The following is a 15197-nucleotide window of genomic DNA, read 5'->3' on the forward strand; positions in this document are numbered from 1 at the left end:
ATTAAATGTAGCGCCAAAACATCATGATATTAAATGTTTAGAGACCATTCCTATAGTAATGCAGTTAAAATAACTCAAGTATTTTGTAAAATTTGGAATATTGGTTTGTGTTGGATATGCAATTTCATCATGAAAGGTATTATATTTATTGTCTTACTTAAACTATTCTGCTACAGAAAACAAATTCAAAACTAAAGATTAAATGTATTTACAAAGTTAAATGCCTGTAAACCAAAGGTTACATTAACATTTAATAACTTACAACCTAAAATTCTAGTTTCACAGACTGGGATATGAAGAGTTCCCTCGTAAAAGACCCTTTTACTTGCACCAAGAGAGTTGCTTAAAGTTGTTCCTTCTTTTTCCTCTATACCATAACCCACACAGTTGGCAGAGGGAACTCCAAATCCACGAAGATGTCTTTAGAAGCACCTATTCCATCAGAAAATTCTACCAGTATGTACCTGTTTTTTCTGAATCTGCCCAACTAGACTTCATTTAAACCATCCAAACTACCCAAACTTGTCTGTTTATATTTTACAAAAATGCTCTGGTTTTTTTAGAAACATGACAGTGATATTTATCTGATAAATTTAAAAAATCTGCCGTTGCATTAGTTATTTGAAAAGGAAGAATATAGCAACAGTTTTGTATCTAAAATTATTCCAAAGATTGATTGTGCTCCTTTTCTTAAAGTACTGACTAACAAAGCTAATAGTTTCTTGTTCTGTAGATAACCCTAAATAGAGAGGAAATATATTATGTGCATAAGGTTATTAATACAAGCATAGGAAGATTACTAGTTGAAATCTTGTCAAGTGCATTACATTCACAATGTAAAGCCCAAAGGTGACAGCAAAGTTCATTTAGTATATAGAATAAAGCATTTTTTACCATTTCCGATATTTCAGATAACTATCTAAAGTCTGCATCTGCAGTAATAGATTTTTATGGGAACGAAATTCTTACGGATTTAATGATGTAAACAGCGCACACAATCAAGGCAAAATAAACAAATCAAGACTACCTTGCACACAATTTGCTTTGTTTTTAAGCAAAAGGTCATGAACTAGATATTTGTAATTTTTTATAAAATATATGCAATTTTAAAATACCAGCATTAAGCAAGGTTACTAAAACATATGCCATGTGACTAGATATGCATCTAGCACGTGATAATTAATGTTATTAAAAATATCTTACTAAACTTATTCGGAAAATTGTCCCTGGAAACAATTTTTTCTATTAATATTTGGCAATTTTTATTAAGTATGGAATAGATACAAGTTACTTTTATTTTATTTTCTTACAAAATATCCAGACTTAACGTCTTTCTATAAAATAAGCCATGAATAAATCCATTTTATCATCATTTTCATAATTACACAAATAAACAGATAAGCTTATGAGAAGAATTAAAACTCAGTAATAATACATGGAAAGACCATGATAATGGGAGGCAGAGGTGGCAACAGCTTATTGATCCAGGTGGAAATGGAGCAAGGAAAGAAAGGCAAAGAAGCAGGGAGTGAGCAAAAATGCTGCAATAACAATTCATTTAAAACAGGTAGAACAAAGATTAATACACCAAGGAAAGAAATTAATGTTATTCTGAGATACTTTTAATCAGGTTAAAGCCTTGGGAGCCATGGTGGTGCAGTGGGTAGAATGCAGTATTGCAAGCCAACTCTGCCCACAGCCTGGAGTTCAATCCTGACCAGCTCAAGATTGACTCAGCCTTCCATCCTTCTGAGGTCGGTAAAATGAGGACCTCATTTACCTCAAGTGAAGTAAAATTATTGGAGGCAATATGCTGACTCTGTAAACCACTTAGACAGTGCTATTAAGCACTATGGAACACTTTATAAGTCTAAGTGCTATTGCTATTAGCTTATTCTCTCTAGCATAATGAAAATGATAGAAATGCACAGTTAAAAATCTCTTTCTGTAAGAAAGAGCAGTCATGGCAGGAAATTTCTCTCTACTTGTTTGTATGGCGATAATTAATAAAATTAACAGATAATGATCTTTGTCTTTAACCTATTCGGAACTTGAGAGTTTATCTCATTATGGCAACAATGCTATCAGCCTTGGAACATATGATTCTGTCCCCTCAAATATCAAGGCAGGCTTCCAATGCCCACAAGAAAAATCCACCATTGAAGCTCCTCACTGTTACTAAAGAATCTCTGAGGCTGACCCAAAGTCTTTGACCCAAGATATATTAATTTTTAGGGGTGGTACAAAGCATTCCGAAGCATGAACAAGGCATCTCTAAAAGTGTTAAAGAAACAACATTCTTGGCTATGATTCATGCAGCTGCTATAACAGTTTCCCTTCCTATTGCAAATCTCTGTCCATGCAAAGATGTATTCCGCAGGACTGCAGGCTTTGCAGAAAAATATCACATCTTGCATGGAAAGAGGGAGGAGGGGATTTTATTGTATTAGAAGAGCATCCGAAGCAGAATTCTGCTAAGGAGTATGCTTTTGTTGAAGAAAGAGAAAAGATGATAGGTCTATCTTACAATTTAGACATTATTTAATTCAAATTTGTTTTCAATAAAAACTTACTTCTGAATTTTTAAGGATTTGAATAATGCTTGCTTTCCACAAACTATAAATAAAAATGTGTATTAATTTTAAATATGCTATGTATTTTAATACTCATGGGAAATGTTTTAAAATGTTTAAATAAAACTTTAAAATATTTTTGGTTTACAATGTATCACCTATCACATTATAATGTGGCACATTTTGCAAAGTTATTAACAGGTACCCACATACAGTTCTTGTGGGAAGTCTTAAAAATATTTTTCAGAATGTGTGCTTTATCTAAACTGTCTCAAGAAAGTAAATTTTAGAACTACATTAACATAGAATAACATCAGTTGATGGCTAGCCAACATTTGAAATATCTATTTCTTATTTTAAAAGTCAGCTATTTTTCAAAGTTTACACAGAATCAATCATTTTGCACTTAAATGATGTTTACTCCACAGGTGTTTTTTATAACTTTGGTCAAACACAAAATTCTACAGTAGATATAGTGAGTAAACAGTTCTATTGCCATTTTAAATTATTTAAAATTGTTTGCTATAAATTAATTTGAAAGTTTATGCCTATATGGCTGAGAACACAAAATTAAAGCTGTTACTGGAACAAAAGAATCCAGTGGATGTTCCAAATCCAGCACTGAAATAAGCAAGCTGAAATGTTTGTGCATTCATCTTTTGCTCTTCTCTATGACCAGATGGAAGCAGAATAAATTATACAGTATAGTATAAATCACGTCCAGTAAGTAATAGATAATTCACAAAAAGTATATTCTTGCACTTGTTGAAGAATGTATATCATTTATATATCAGACAAGTGAAATCGGTTATTTACTTTTGAAGCTTAACGTACATTAATTTTGTTTGTACATTAATGAGATCTTGAAGTAATAAATGATCTTAGGATCACTTAGTATATATACTTCACATTAATGTCCAATTCTGGATAAAATTCAGAGACCCATGTGCATAAATGACATAGGAAGGATGAATATTGCACTTTCTTCTTGCTCTCTGGAAGTCCATATTTTAGGAACATCCTTCCAGTGGGCATAAGGTTGAAGTTGCAGTGAGAAATGATGCATTATCTAATATGAGAATGGTATTACAGAAAAATTAGGGATAGGTGAAAAAGTAAAATATAACACAGTCAAATGTTATATCAACCAAATCTACGCAGCCATGAACAAAGGGTCCTCATTTTGTTTCTCAAATAGAGATTTTGTTGTGATCAACAATATCCAATCTACCTTAGGATTCCAAGAGAACTTGGGAGACTTGCAAAGATACTTTCAAGAACACTTTTCATTATAATTGGAATAAGTCTCTATGCATGACCATTTATAAGAAGAACTTCATCTTCTACCTATTCTATTTTGTTATTGGAACATTATTTAGTCCATTTTTTCCTCATTGTAGGCATGGCACTTGAACTTTAGAGTATTTATTTGGTCAGTGTGCCATAATTGAGCAAATTTAGTTTAAGAAAGTTATATGATATGTGATTTTTGAAACATTTTTAGTATTCAAGTTTGAGATTTCATTTATGGTGAGACCTTTCGCTAGTAAAATACCTATACAATAAAGCATATAAAGTGATTTATTCAAAATTTACATTAAATAATAGGGAATTATATGACTACATACTGCAAAGCCTGCCACAGAATAATGTAATTTTATCATATATTAGTCAACAACATCAATCTAGATACAAACCATGCCTATATACATCCTTACTGGTTCAAGCATGAAATTACTACAGGTGTATGGAAAGGAACCATTACAGATTGAATGCCACTATTTCCCTAAAGCCTTTCATTATTACTTTTCTTTGTTTTGAAAGTGAATTTGTAAAATTTACTGTGAATTCATTACTCTGATTTAAAATCAATTTTCTGTACTGCATACTTTGCCTAGCTTTTTTTAAAACAGAGATGCAAGACTTGTACCATTACCAAGTACCAAACATTAGCCTAAAGCTGACTCCGTTAAAAAAGATGCATGATTTACAGTTACACGGAATATATATATATATATATATATCTTTGCCTGTCATACAACACCACCACCACAACCCATTCTTATTTTACTTAAGTATCAGGATTTCATTTTTATGTGGAAAACCTGTAGGGTGGCATGGGCCAATACTTTGCTCCCAAACCTGATCACTCTCAATGACCAATCAATTAGCAACATATTGGGACTAGACACCCTATACAGTGTTTTACCAAAAAGGCAGATTGACATCTTTACCCAACATAAAATATTGATATACATATAAAAATACATATACACACAAACATATACAAACAAAAAAGGGCTTTGTTTTTTTTACCTAAATGCAAACTGGATGAGGATCCATGTGATGAAAGTGATGGCGGTGGCGTAAGTGAATGTCCTGGAGTTTGGCTTGGCAGAGGCATGCCTATTGGGCTTGGAGAGGAGGAAAATCCCAGACTATTGTAAAATGGCTGCCCTATGGGTGCTAGGCTGCTACTAGATCTTTTGTACAAGTCAGAACTTGTAGATAGAGACTCTCTCCTTGTGGCACTACTACTTGCAGAACTGCCAACTGAAGAAGAAATAAAAAGACCCTATTACATACAGTGTCAACCAAAGAAAACCTAGCCCCAACCTACAGCTGGGCAATACATGATATGATCATATTCGTTATAACAATCAAGTTATGCTAGAGACAATTACTGTGATAACCACACATGATTTAATAAATCACAAATGAGTACAAGCATTCCTTAGATATGAAAATTTTTTGAGCAATCTCCAAATCTTGATTCACTCAAGACTTAGTTACATTGTCATAGTATTTGGCATTCTGGAGTCAGGCTTTGGGACCAAGTTAGGCATGTCTTAATGTGTTAATACAAACCAATGAAATTGAATCGTAAGTGCAAATAATTTCTGCAAATGTCTTCAATTTTTTTTCAGTTTAAATACTAGTCTAAGAGGGGGAAACTACTCAATCATATTCTAGGCATGCAACAGAGCTTTTTGTATAAAGATAGCCTAAATAATAAACTCCTTCATCCTGTTTTACAGCTGTTACTAAAATTAGCCTTAGATTCTGCACTCTTCAGAAATAAGATATAGTGGCCACACTATACATTCTTGGTTAACAACAAATAAAGGAATTTAATAAAAAAAAATCTAAGATACTTTGAAAGCAAGTCTTAAAATGATTTGGATCACAGACAGAGAATATAGGGATGGGTGAACAAATATAAATAACAAAATTGGATGTGTTCATAAAAGTATGGTTTAGGAGTTTACATTAATATTTGTTATACTTCTAAACTGATCTCACAGAATGTTTCATCTGAGTAATTTAACTAATATAAATCTTGAAATACCACTTTTTATGAACTTTGAGCTGTTTAACCATAATTAACAATTTTGCATCCCTATTTAGCAAATGTATATTTTATTTAGAATTTCTTAATTTCAGTCTAATGCAGAAAAAAGAAACCTCAGTGATTTCTAAAGATTAAGATAGCACAGTGAGCAATTAATTTACTGAGCAGTAAAATATGGGGGGGATGAATTCTTTCAAAATTAAAATGAAATATGGATCGATATTTTAAAATCCTGATTCAACTGTCAAGCTCACTAGATGACTCTTGACAAATCACTTAATCTTGTCTCCTTGAGATAATGTTATAAGAGTAGCAAGCAAAGGTATTCTTTTAAAAATGTATTTCAGAAATTTACACTTTTAAGACTAGTTGAGAATAATTGTATTCTAAATGCAATGAAGGGAAAAATGAGTGATTGGTACAAAAAGACTATGTCTTATACAGTTTTTTTTTTTAAAAAAACTAATTATGGATTTGAATAAACTTATTTATATAAAAGCCAGGATTTGTTTGAGTGGAATACTCATACAGAGAATTAATTATTCATAAAAATGCAGAAAAATTATAAATAAGACTGAAAGCCTACAATTTTTAAAAATATTTTAAGGATATTCTCCTTGGGTAAAAAAAAATCACAGAAACTTACTCCTTGATTTTGCCGTTAATAATTTTCAATTAAAAACATGTAATGAATGACTATGCATTTATTAGATCCTTTCTTTTTATAGTGTTTTCTTTCTATTTATTAATTTCAATGGACATCAACCAAAATACAAATTCTACAAGACAAAAAAGTGATGAGGAATTGCTTATAACAATCAATATGAACAGCTTCAATAAGTCCTCTATTTTTTAAAAAAAATTGTTTCACATGGGACATTTTCCAAGATCAAGGTGTGCAAGCTCACTTATATACAGTGCACAAAATTGTGTGTGCTTCTTCATGCCTTAGCCTATGCAAAATAAACAAGTCATACATTATCTGCATCAATATATGTTGACGTGTTCGCCGGTGAGAAAACAATTTGCACAATCTAAGAACTTTATGAATTCTAAAAGGGGGGCCATGTACCATCACACTGTGAATAAAGTAGTAAACATTATACAATAGAAATTATAGAAAATGACAAGATTTGGCATCTGTGGACTGAAACAATTAAAACAAAGTTTACCTACTGCAAGGTGTTTGAAAGACAAATGCTACATGAATTTCCAAGACAACTGCAAAAGAACATCTCTTGCCTCCATATAGAAGCAAAATGTCTTCAAGCAGGAAATGGAAGATATTTGCTTCTACTCTCTCATACTGTAAGATGCCTGGCTTAAACAGTGAAGAATGCTCAACATAGTCCTCCAGGTGTTCTTGAGAGCATCCATGCAACACTGAGAAAGGAAACTATTGTTCACTTCCAGCAACAGTCCTCCTGATAATTGACCAAGCTGGAGAGAGGGGGAAGGAAAGCAAAAGGATATTTCTTGCCCACCTCTGTGACAAAAGTAACCCTTTTAACACTTATGCAACAATCTTGAATATAAAATCATATGAGCACAAAAATGGGCTATTTAAAAAAAACCCTTAAAATGCGAGTTATCTTTCATAGTCACTAATGTAAGTTGTTCCTCATATGCGAGATCTGCTTGGTCCAACTGATTTTCTTTCAGATCAAGAGATAGAAATTCAATGCATCCAAATAATTTAAAGAAAAATTATTTGATTCACATCAACCCATGTAACCTCTTCCCCTCTTTTCTTTTTTTCAAAGTAATAACTTACCGGTTGAGCCAAATCCACCAAGTGCAGACCCAATGGCAGCTCCCAAGGAGCTGCTGCTTCCAAAGCCAAGAGATGTGTTTCCTGGTTGACCAGGACCATGTGAAAAGAGTGAACTGCTCTGAGAATTATTGGTTAAAGTATTGTTGCCATAAAATGAGTTAGACTGTAGATTGTTGTTTGTCTGCTGTTGCTGCTGTTGAGGCTGAGGACCAAGGGGCCGAAAAAGCCCGTTTGTGGTTCCTGTGATATTGTTTGCTGTTCCTCCAGCTGAAGCTGCGGCAGCTGAAAGACACCACGGGTTTCAATAATCAGTGGGAATGTAGAACATTTCAAGTTTTAGAAATAGGGCACTTAAAATCTCCCATGATAGCAAATTTTCAATACAAAAAGTTACAATGCCTAAGAAAAAATATTAGGGGTACATCAGTATTCCGAGAACACTGTCTTAAATAACTGGGGCTGTTGAATGTCCCTAAAGTCTCACATCCTCTGATGGACGAATGCAAAGATCTGTGCTGGGTTCTGCTAAATATTGCTAATAATGTTGAGATTTTCCAATTCTAAATTTTTAAAATGCAAATTCAATGGCCCTTTGGTTTGTTTGTGAGCTTTAATATGTGTGACTATATGCACTTAATGAAGTGAAAGTTCATGCTGTAAGCTAAATATAAATACTACCCTGTTTCTCCAACAATATGGCCTCCCCCAATAGGAAGTCCCAGCATGTTTTATAGGCATGAAATGAAATTAAGCCCCTCCCCCCAAATTAAGGCCTATATTAAAACATGCAAAATGGGGGGGAATGGTGAGGGGGGGCTTGCCATTAGGAAGTACTTTTGTTGCACACCCAGATATGGTGCTGCCTGCGTTGACCCTGATACTAAGTGCCTCACCAACGCCGAGGTCAACATCCAAGCCGTCGCCGCCTGCCCAAAGATGCAAGGGGGGGAATTAAGTCACCCCAAAAAAGACGGCCTAGCCATTTTTTAGGGATTCATAAAAAAAAAAAAAAAGACCCAGCCTTATTATATGAGAAACACGGTACATTGTTTGTTTCTTGAGCGACACTGGCAGGTACCAAATGCTTGAAATAGAGGTCTCAAGTCAATAGCCAGAGAAAAATATTTTTGCTGCTATTGCTGTTCAATTAATACTGTGTGTATGCTCAGCTTCTATCACTGCTTTTGATTTTACTTTAAAAATCATTTCGTCATTTTTTTTCTATAAGCTAGATGATAGGTATCAGTCAACTATCATTTTATTTTTGTTTGTGGCTCTTGGAAGAAAATCAGGGGAATGCAGAATAAATTTCTTACTCCATTATTTCCTATAATGGAACATTATAAGCATTCCATATTTTGTTTCTTTTGAACAGCTTAGAATACAACATGTTTTTTATTAAGGCTGTTTTAATCAGGGCTCAAAATAAAAAAACTTAATATTCCCTACAAAGTTACTGTGATAGTAGCAATATACTATATTGTATATAAAAAAACTTACAAATATTTAATTCATCTTTTAGTGTTATACTGATTATATGGTTGACAGCTGTTTTCCTACATAAGCATTAAGAAATACTAAGGCATAATCATGTAGTTTGTATTAAAATTGTAATTATCAGTCAGTATAGACTATAAAAATGTTTAAATGAAAATGACAGGAGAGCCAGAAGGTTAACTTTTCTTTCCCCTTTGTTAGAGACGTGTTAACTGAATGCAATGGGTCAAGAATTTCTGTGGGCAGATCAAATATAGATTCATCCCAAGATCTTTCCCCTTCATAAAAACATCACAATTCTTGAGTTTGATTAACTCCAATTTTGGGGAGCGGGGGATAGAAGAATATGGTTCTTTGAAAAGTAAACTTTTGTATGAATTTTATACCAATATGACAAAAGCAGGACATGCGCAAATAAATAAATAAATAAATAAATAAATAAGCAAGCAATATTAATACACAACAAATAAGCTTCAACTACTGAACTGCATCTCCAACAATGAACACAAATTGCAGCACTTTTAATGCATCTTAAATTCATATTTTACTATTAATTTGGTATGTACCTTTACATCTGTACAATGCCCAATTATTTAATGTCAAAAAAAGGGAAAATTTCAGCCAATGAACCACTTCTCCATGTCCCAACAGCACCATCCTAATCAAGATTTCTTAATGTAAAATGGCTACACAGATAACCTTTATAACAAATGTACAGGTAGTCCTTGACTTAAAACCTTTTACTTAACAGTTTGCATTAACAATAGATTTGGAAAAGGTATTTTACAGTGTAAAGAACTTCTGCCCATTGCAAAGTATCACGGTCAAATGACATGTCAAGTTCCCTGCAATCACGACTGCTATTTGCAACCTTCTCTGCTGACTTTCCCAGAAAGTCAATGGAAAAACTGATAAGGAAGGTTGAATGATGCTGCTGCCTGCCAAGAGGACTTCCTCTTGATTCTTGGGCTGGTGGTGGCGATTTCGTCTCTGAGAGCTGTTATCTTTTGGCAGGCAGCTCATGCATTCTTAAAAGAGCTGCCCATGGAAGAATTTTAGCTCTGTGCTGTTTAGACTTGGAATCTAACCAGGCAGGTAGCTTTTTCTTTCTGCTTTGCAGCTTCTGAGCTCAAAAACACTTACTGGTACGTGAGGCCTGCATCACACCTCCCAGGCTCCCAATCCTCCTTATCTGGGATTCTGTCCACTTAATGGCCTGCAAAATTGCTTAATGGCCATAAACAGGATTGCCTGAATTGCTGTCATCGAGTGTAACATCTTGTTTAATAACCACTTTACTCAGTGACTAAGATTCTGGTCCTAACTGTGATTGCAAGTTCAGAACTACCTTATTCTTAATGGATGGAAAGAATATATTTTAACTATAGCACACTGAGTATTGCTGATTACTCTGTTCACTGTTATTTCATCCAGACTTTTTTAACACTATGCCACAAATAAAACAAATGGGGAGTACTTCTGAATTAACCTGAGAAACAGTAACTGAAATCTTTTATGCCCCTGGGACAAATGACAGAATAAATGTCAAGAGAAATATCCGAGATGAGAACGTTCCTGCATCTATGTGTGAGTGTGGCAACAAATAAATATTCTGAACAGTATCTAGAAGACTGCAAAGCGGGAAAAGAACTATTAGATCATTTTAAACATAAAATTGCAAAAAAGCTACTTACCTGCTTGTGCAGCTGCAGAACTGATGATAACAGGTGCTGAAGCCACCAACCTGACAGGTGCTCCAAGTCCAGTTCTGGCCCCTGGACCTACCACCAAGGCACCCGTCTGATCATAATAGGCAGTGGGGGCTAGCACTTGATAGCCTAATCAATACAAAACACACAATCTAATAAGTTTTAGAGTGAAGGTTTCATCTTGTAACTAACTGGCTATATTAACTTTTGAGCAAAGTGGTAGATGTTATTTGTTTTCTAGAACTGAAAACCTTTATTCTTTTTGTGCTTAAGTATTACTCAGTACAGTATGCTAATATGTTTTTGTTCAAGGCTAGATAGATTAATGCCAGACTGAACAAATAAGGCCATGCACCTGCCCTTCCCTCCTGCTTTCATCTAGTTATTCAGTCATGTGCCATTATATCACATTCTCCTGATATTTTCAAACTAGAAGAAAAATGCAAGATAAATCCAGCTCATTTTTCCTAGCCAGGCAAAATGATATTACAGAAATATTGATTAACTTTTTAAAGGAAGCATTAAGGTAGTACTATTTCAAAGCAGAATATGTAAAAGATGTGTGGTAAAACAATAACAGATTAACTACAAAAGAATTAGAAATGCTGGTCATTGTACCAACACCTTTACTGGGCTAGCTGAAGTCTTTTTGAGTTTCAATCATTTCATCAAACAAGGAAAGAAAAAAAAGGGGGGGGATTTAACTTTACCAGATTATAATAGAAAACCATATATTTAGCTCAGTGTCAAGTATTTTCAGTGTTTGGTGAGTTTCGTTTTTTGCTTGCCAATGTTTCATTACCCAACTAGGTAACATCATCAGTAGAGAGTAGGGTTTGCTCCCTGTTTATGTATAGTAGCTTGCCCTGCTAGTTTTGTTGCCTGTGGGGGTGTTTCATACCCTAATCAAGGAACTATCAAGGAGAAAACCCCACCACCATCAAAACTGGTAGGGCAAGTTTTTGTATATAAATAGTGAACAAATTTCACTATTGCATTGGTATTACCTTGTTGGATAATGAAATATCAGCAAATAAACAATCAAACTTAGAACACACCAAGATCTTGTATCAGATTGTATTATTGGATGGAATGTAAACTGCAGATATATTAAATTTTATCAGGTATAAAGTAGTATAAGCTTGTGATAGAACTCTCCTAAAGCTTATTGCAAAGAAACAGCAAGCGCATACTTTTAGAGTTTCCACTTTATGAAATGTATTTTATATATTACAGCTATTACAGTCAAAATTACTTCTGATCTGTGCAAGATGCACAGATTATTGCGGGGAGGGGAGGATAACCAAGGCAGCTCTCAAATTTTCTTATGGCCAATATTGTCGTATATAATTGTCTTACATAATACTCAAACGGATTCTAGCCACACAACAAAGCAAACTACATTAGTATTAAAGCAGTTATTGTAAAAAAGATTCCTGACAAATCCACAATAGAAGATCATCAAATTGCTGATTCTAATGAGACTCTGGTAGCAACATATGCCAAGTAAAGGGACTTTCTTGTTGAAAATGGACAAGTTAATCTTTAAGTTGAGCCCAAATAGTTTAAGCTTTAAAAGTTAAAACCCTAACTTTAAATTGGATTGGAAAATGCATTGGAACATATGCAGCTGGAGCAATATCGTACCACATGAATAATCAGCAGGTTTCAGCCATTATTTGTGCAGTCCTATTCTGCAACAGGTAAAATGTCTGAATTATCGATGAAGGCAGCCACCTGCAGAGCACATTAAAATTGTCCTTTTCAGAAGTCACCAAAATATACATAATCAGCTCTTTTCAGGCAGGACTGGACCAGGGATACTATGCCCACTGTGTAAAAAAGCAATTGTCACAATCCCCATAGGTTTCCCCAAAGTAGTGTCAAATTATACGGCACTACACTGATCGTTTAGTTCTTCATTCAGGGCAAATAAAACCAATCTACAGCAATAGTAATTCCTTTATTCAGATTGGCCATTTTATTTGAACACAGCACCTCAAAAGCTTCTGGAATTCCCCAAAGTCAAAAGATAAAAATGAAAGATACATGTCTAATTCACATTTTATTGGCTTGTCATTCTAAAATCACAAATTTTTACTCTAGCAGATTAATGTACATAATGAAGAACGTAAGGATAACGTTGACTCCTTAGGTCATTTCTTAGGCAATGGTACAGAGGAGTAACATGCAGGCAATACATTCTCAGATATTTTTTCCAAGGATTTTGGGCATCCTGTGTTCCTTCCCCATTAAGAAATTCAGTAAAATACCAGAATAAATAACATGATTTACAAATCCATTTTTTCCAAGCTGTCAAAATTTCCTGGTTATCCCACCTACTTATTTTCTGATAAGTTATCAAAGTAATAACAACTTATGATTTTCTGAATACTGTTGTACTACAGCTCCTAACTCCCCCAGCTGGCACGGCTAATTGTGAGGGGTGTTATAGTAACTATAACATAGTAATATAGCACAGTAATTATAGTTAGTAATTTTTGTATGATTACAGATATATAATTGTGGGGGTACCAGGAGGTCCGAAGTTATTTCTGTCTCCAAACCAACAGTAAATTTGAATCAGAATATGTCTGAGTACTCAACATAATTCTGCAGATAGAGCAAAGCTGTTCTAGCATTTCATGCTATTGCTTTGCATGTCCACTCCAAAAGCTGGTTCCCACCCAAAAGGGATCTACAAAATTGTGTTGGCAAAGTGACCACTTCACCCTGTTATCACCATTGCTAGAGTAAGAACTAAAACAGACGTACAAATTTCCTGGCACTCATGCTTCAGCTAGAACCCTTGATACTTTTACTGCTCCGAGCCTCGCAATGTATTATGTGAATTCTAACATGAATCTTCTTTAATTCCAAATAAAGAGCAGGAAATCTGAGCAAGGCTATATTTTCTAGAAAAGTCACAAACCCAGGTGATCCATCATTCTCATGAGGTAAAATGATACAACCAAGCTATAGTGGCAATTCTCTCTTAATTTTAGCAAAATGCTTCTCATGATACTATACCTATCCTATTAATAAGAATGCTAACATCTATCAAAGAAACTAAAGCAAGTAGAAACTTCAGCAACATGATCCAGTATCACTTCCTTCAAGAGCACTCATGTTCTGAGTGATAATATTCTATAGATGTAATCCTAGAAAGAATTGTTATTTGATGTCTGGCATACATCATTCCTTAGCATGAAATAAGCAAATATACCAAACAGACAAAAAGGTAACAAAACAGATGGTGCAGAGTTAAGTCATCGCTACAGTACTCAAGTATTGTCAGCAGAATATGCTTCTGAAAAGTGGAATTACTGTGTTTCATATTATAGATGCATATACAAAGCTAAACTGTGCTGTTCTGTTCTACTACCTTCGCTAATATTTTCACGTGCTAGCAAATGATCAGGTTTTCACTGCTTTCTGCTCACTGCTCCTCTGTAAAGAATGTAGAATAATCTGTTAGAGGATATTTAAAAGTAAAATAACAATTTACTTAAAACTGAATGTGCGTCATAAGCAGTACTAGATATGTAAGAAATAAGTACATTAGCATCATAAAGTGTTCTAATTAGTATGGTGACACTATCCCTAACATTATGCGTATCTGTCCATTCCTGAAGTTTGATCTGGAGGTAGAGAAGAAAATTAGCTAGTTTTTTCCCCTTAAAATAAGCAAAAATTCTAAGGAACAATGTCAAGTTTTTCTTATTTAGTTCTTCTACTAGCTGAAACAGCTGTAGTAATTAGGATCTTACTAACACAAAGTTGATTTACATCTTGTTACTGTAGAAATTTCAGCTGGCAGAATGAAAACTAACCTATGCCAAGTAAGAATACTTGTCAAGAGGGAAGCAGAGCAGAGTAGCTACTCATTTAAAAAGGTATATATGAATACACTTCTCTTTGACTGTCATTCATGGCTGTGATATAATTTCACAACAGAATTCTTAACTATCTGGAATACACAGGTAGTCCTTGACTTATGACCACAACTGAGCCCATTTCCATTCCTAAGCAAAAACAATTGTTAAGTACTGCTCCATTTATAGCCTTTCTTGCCACAATTGTTAAGTGACACACTGCAGCTGTTAAGTTTGTAACACAGTTGTTAAGTGAAAATCTTGCTTCCCCACTGTTTTTGCCTGTCAGGTTACAAAAGCTGATCAATATGACCCTGGAATACTGCAGCTGCCATAAAAACATTTCATTGGTCAAGCATCCAAAATCTGATCACATGACCATAGGTATGCTGCAACGGTCGTAAATGTGAAAAACAA

The 15197-nt window shown here is 34.2% G+C and overlaps 1 protein-coding gene across 28 annotated transcripts in view; it reads right to left on the bottom strand.

Annotated features, from left to right (window-relative positions):
* Window positions 1-15197, bottom strand: part of PUM2 (pumilio RNA binding family member 2) — a 71116-nt gene that overhangs the window by 16747 nt on the left and 39172 nt on the right. For 20 of the 28 annotated variants that reach the window (XM_087917824.1, XM_087917812.1, XM_087917809.1 and 17 more), the window contains exons 11-13: window positions 10891-11034; window positions 7700-7981; window positions 4890-5126 (exon numbers count right to left, since the gene is read on the bottom strand). In XM_087917824.1, coding sequence (XP_087773950.1) covers window positions 4890-5126; window positions 7700-7981; window positions 10891-11034 — 663 coding nt within the window. The remainder of the gene's footprint in view (window positions 1-4889; window positions 5127-7699; window positions 7982-10890; window positions 11035-15197) is intronic. The other 8 variants (XM_087917776.1, XM_087917767.1, XM_087917759.1 and 5 more) reach the window with 1 other exon arrangement.

The sequence above is a fragment of the Pseudonaja textilis genome, chromosome 1, assembly GCF_049901715.1.
Source record: "Pseudonaja textilis isolate UNSWEBS1 chromosome 1, rPseTex1.2, whole genome shotgun sequence".
Classification (NCBI taxonomy): Eukaryota; Metazoa; Chordata; class Lepidosauria; order Squamata; family Elapidae; genus Pseudonaja; species Pseudonaja textilis.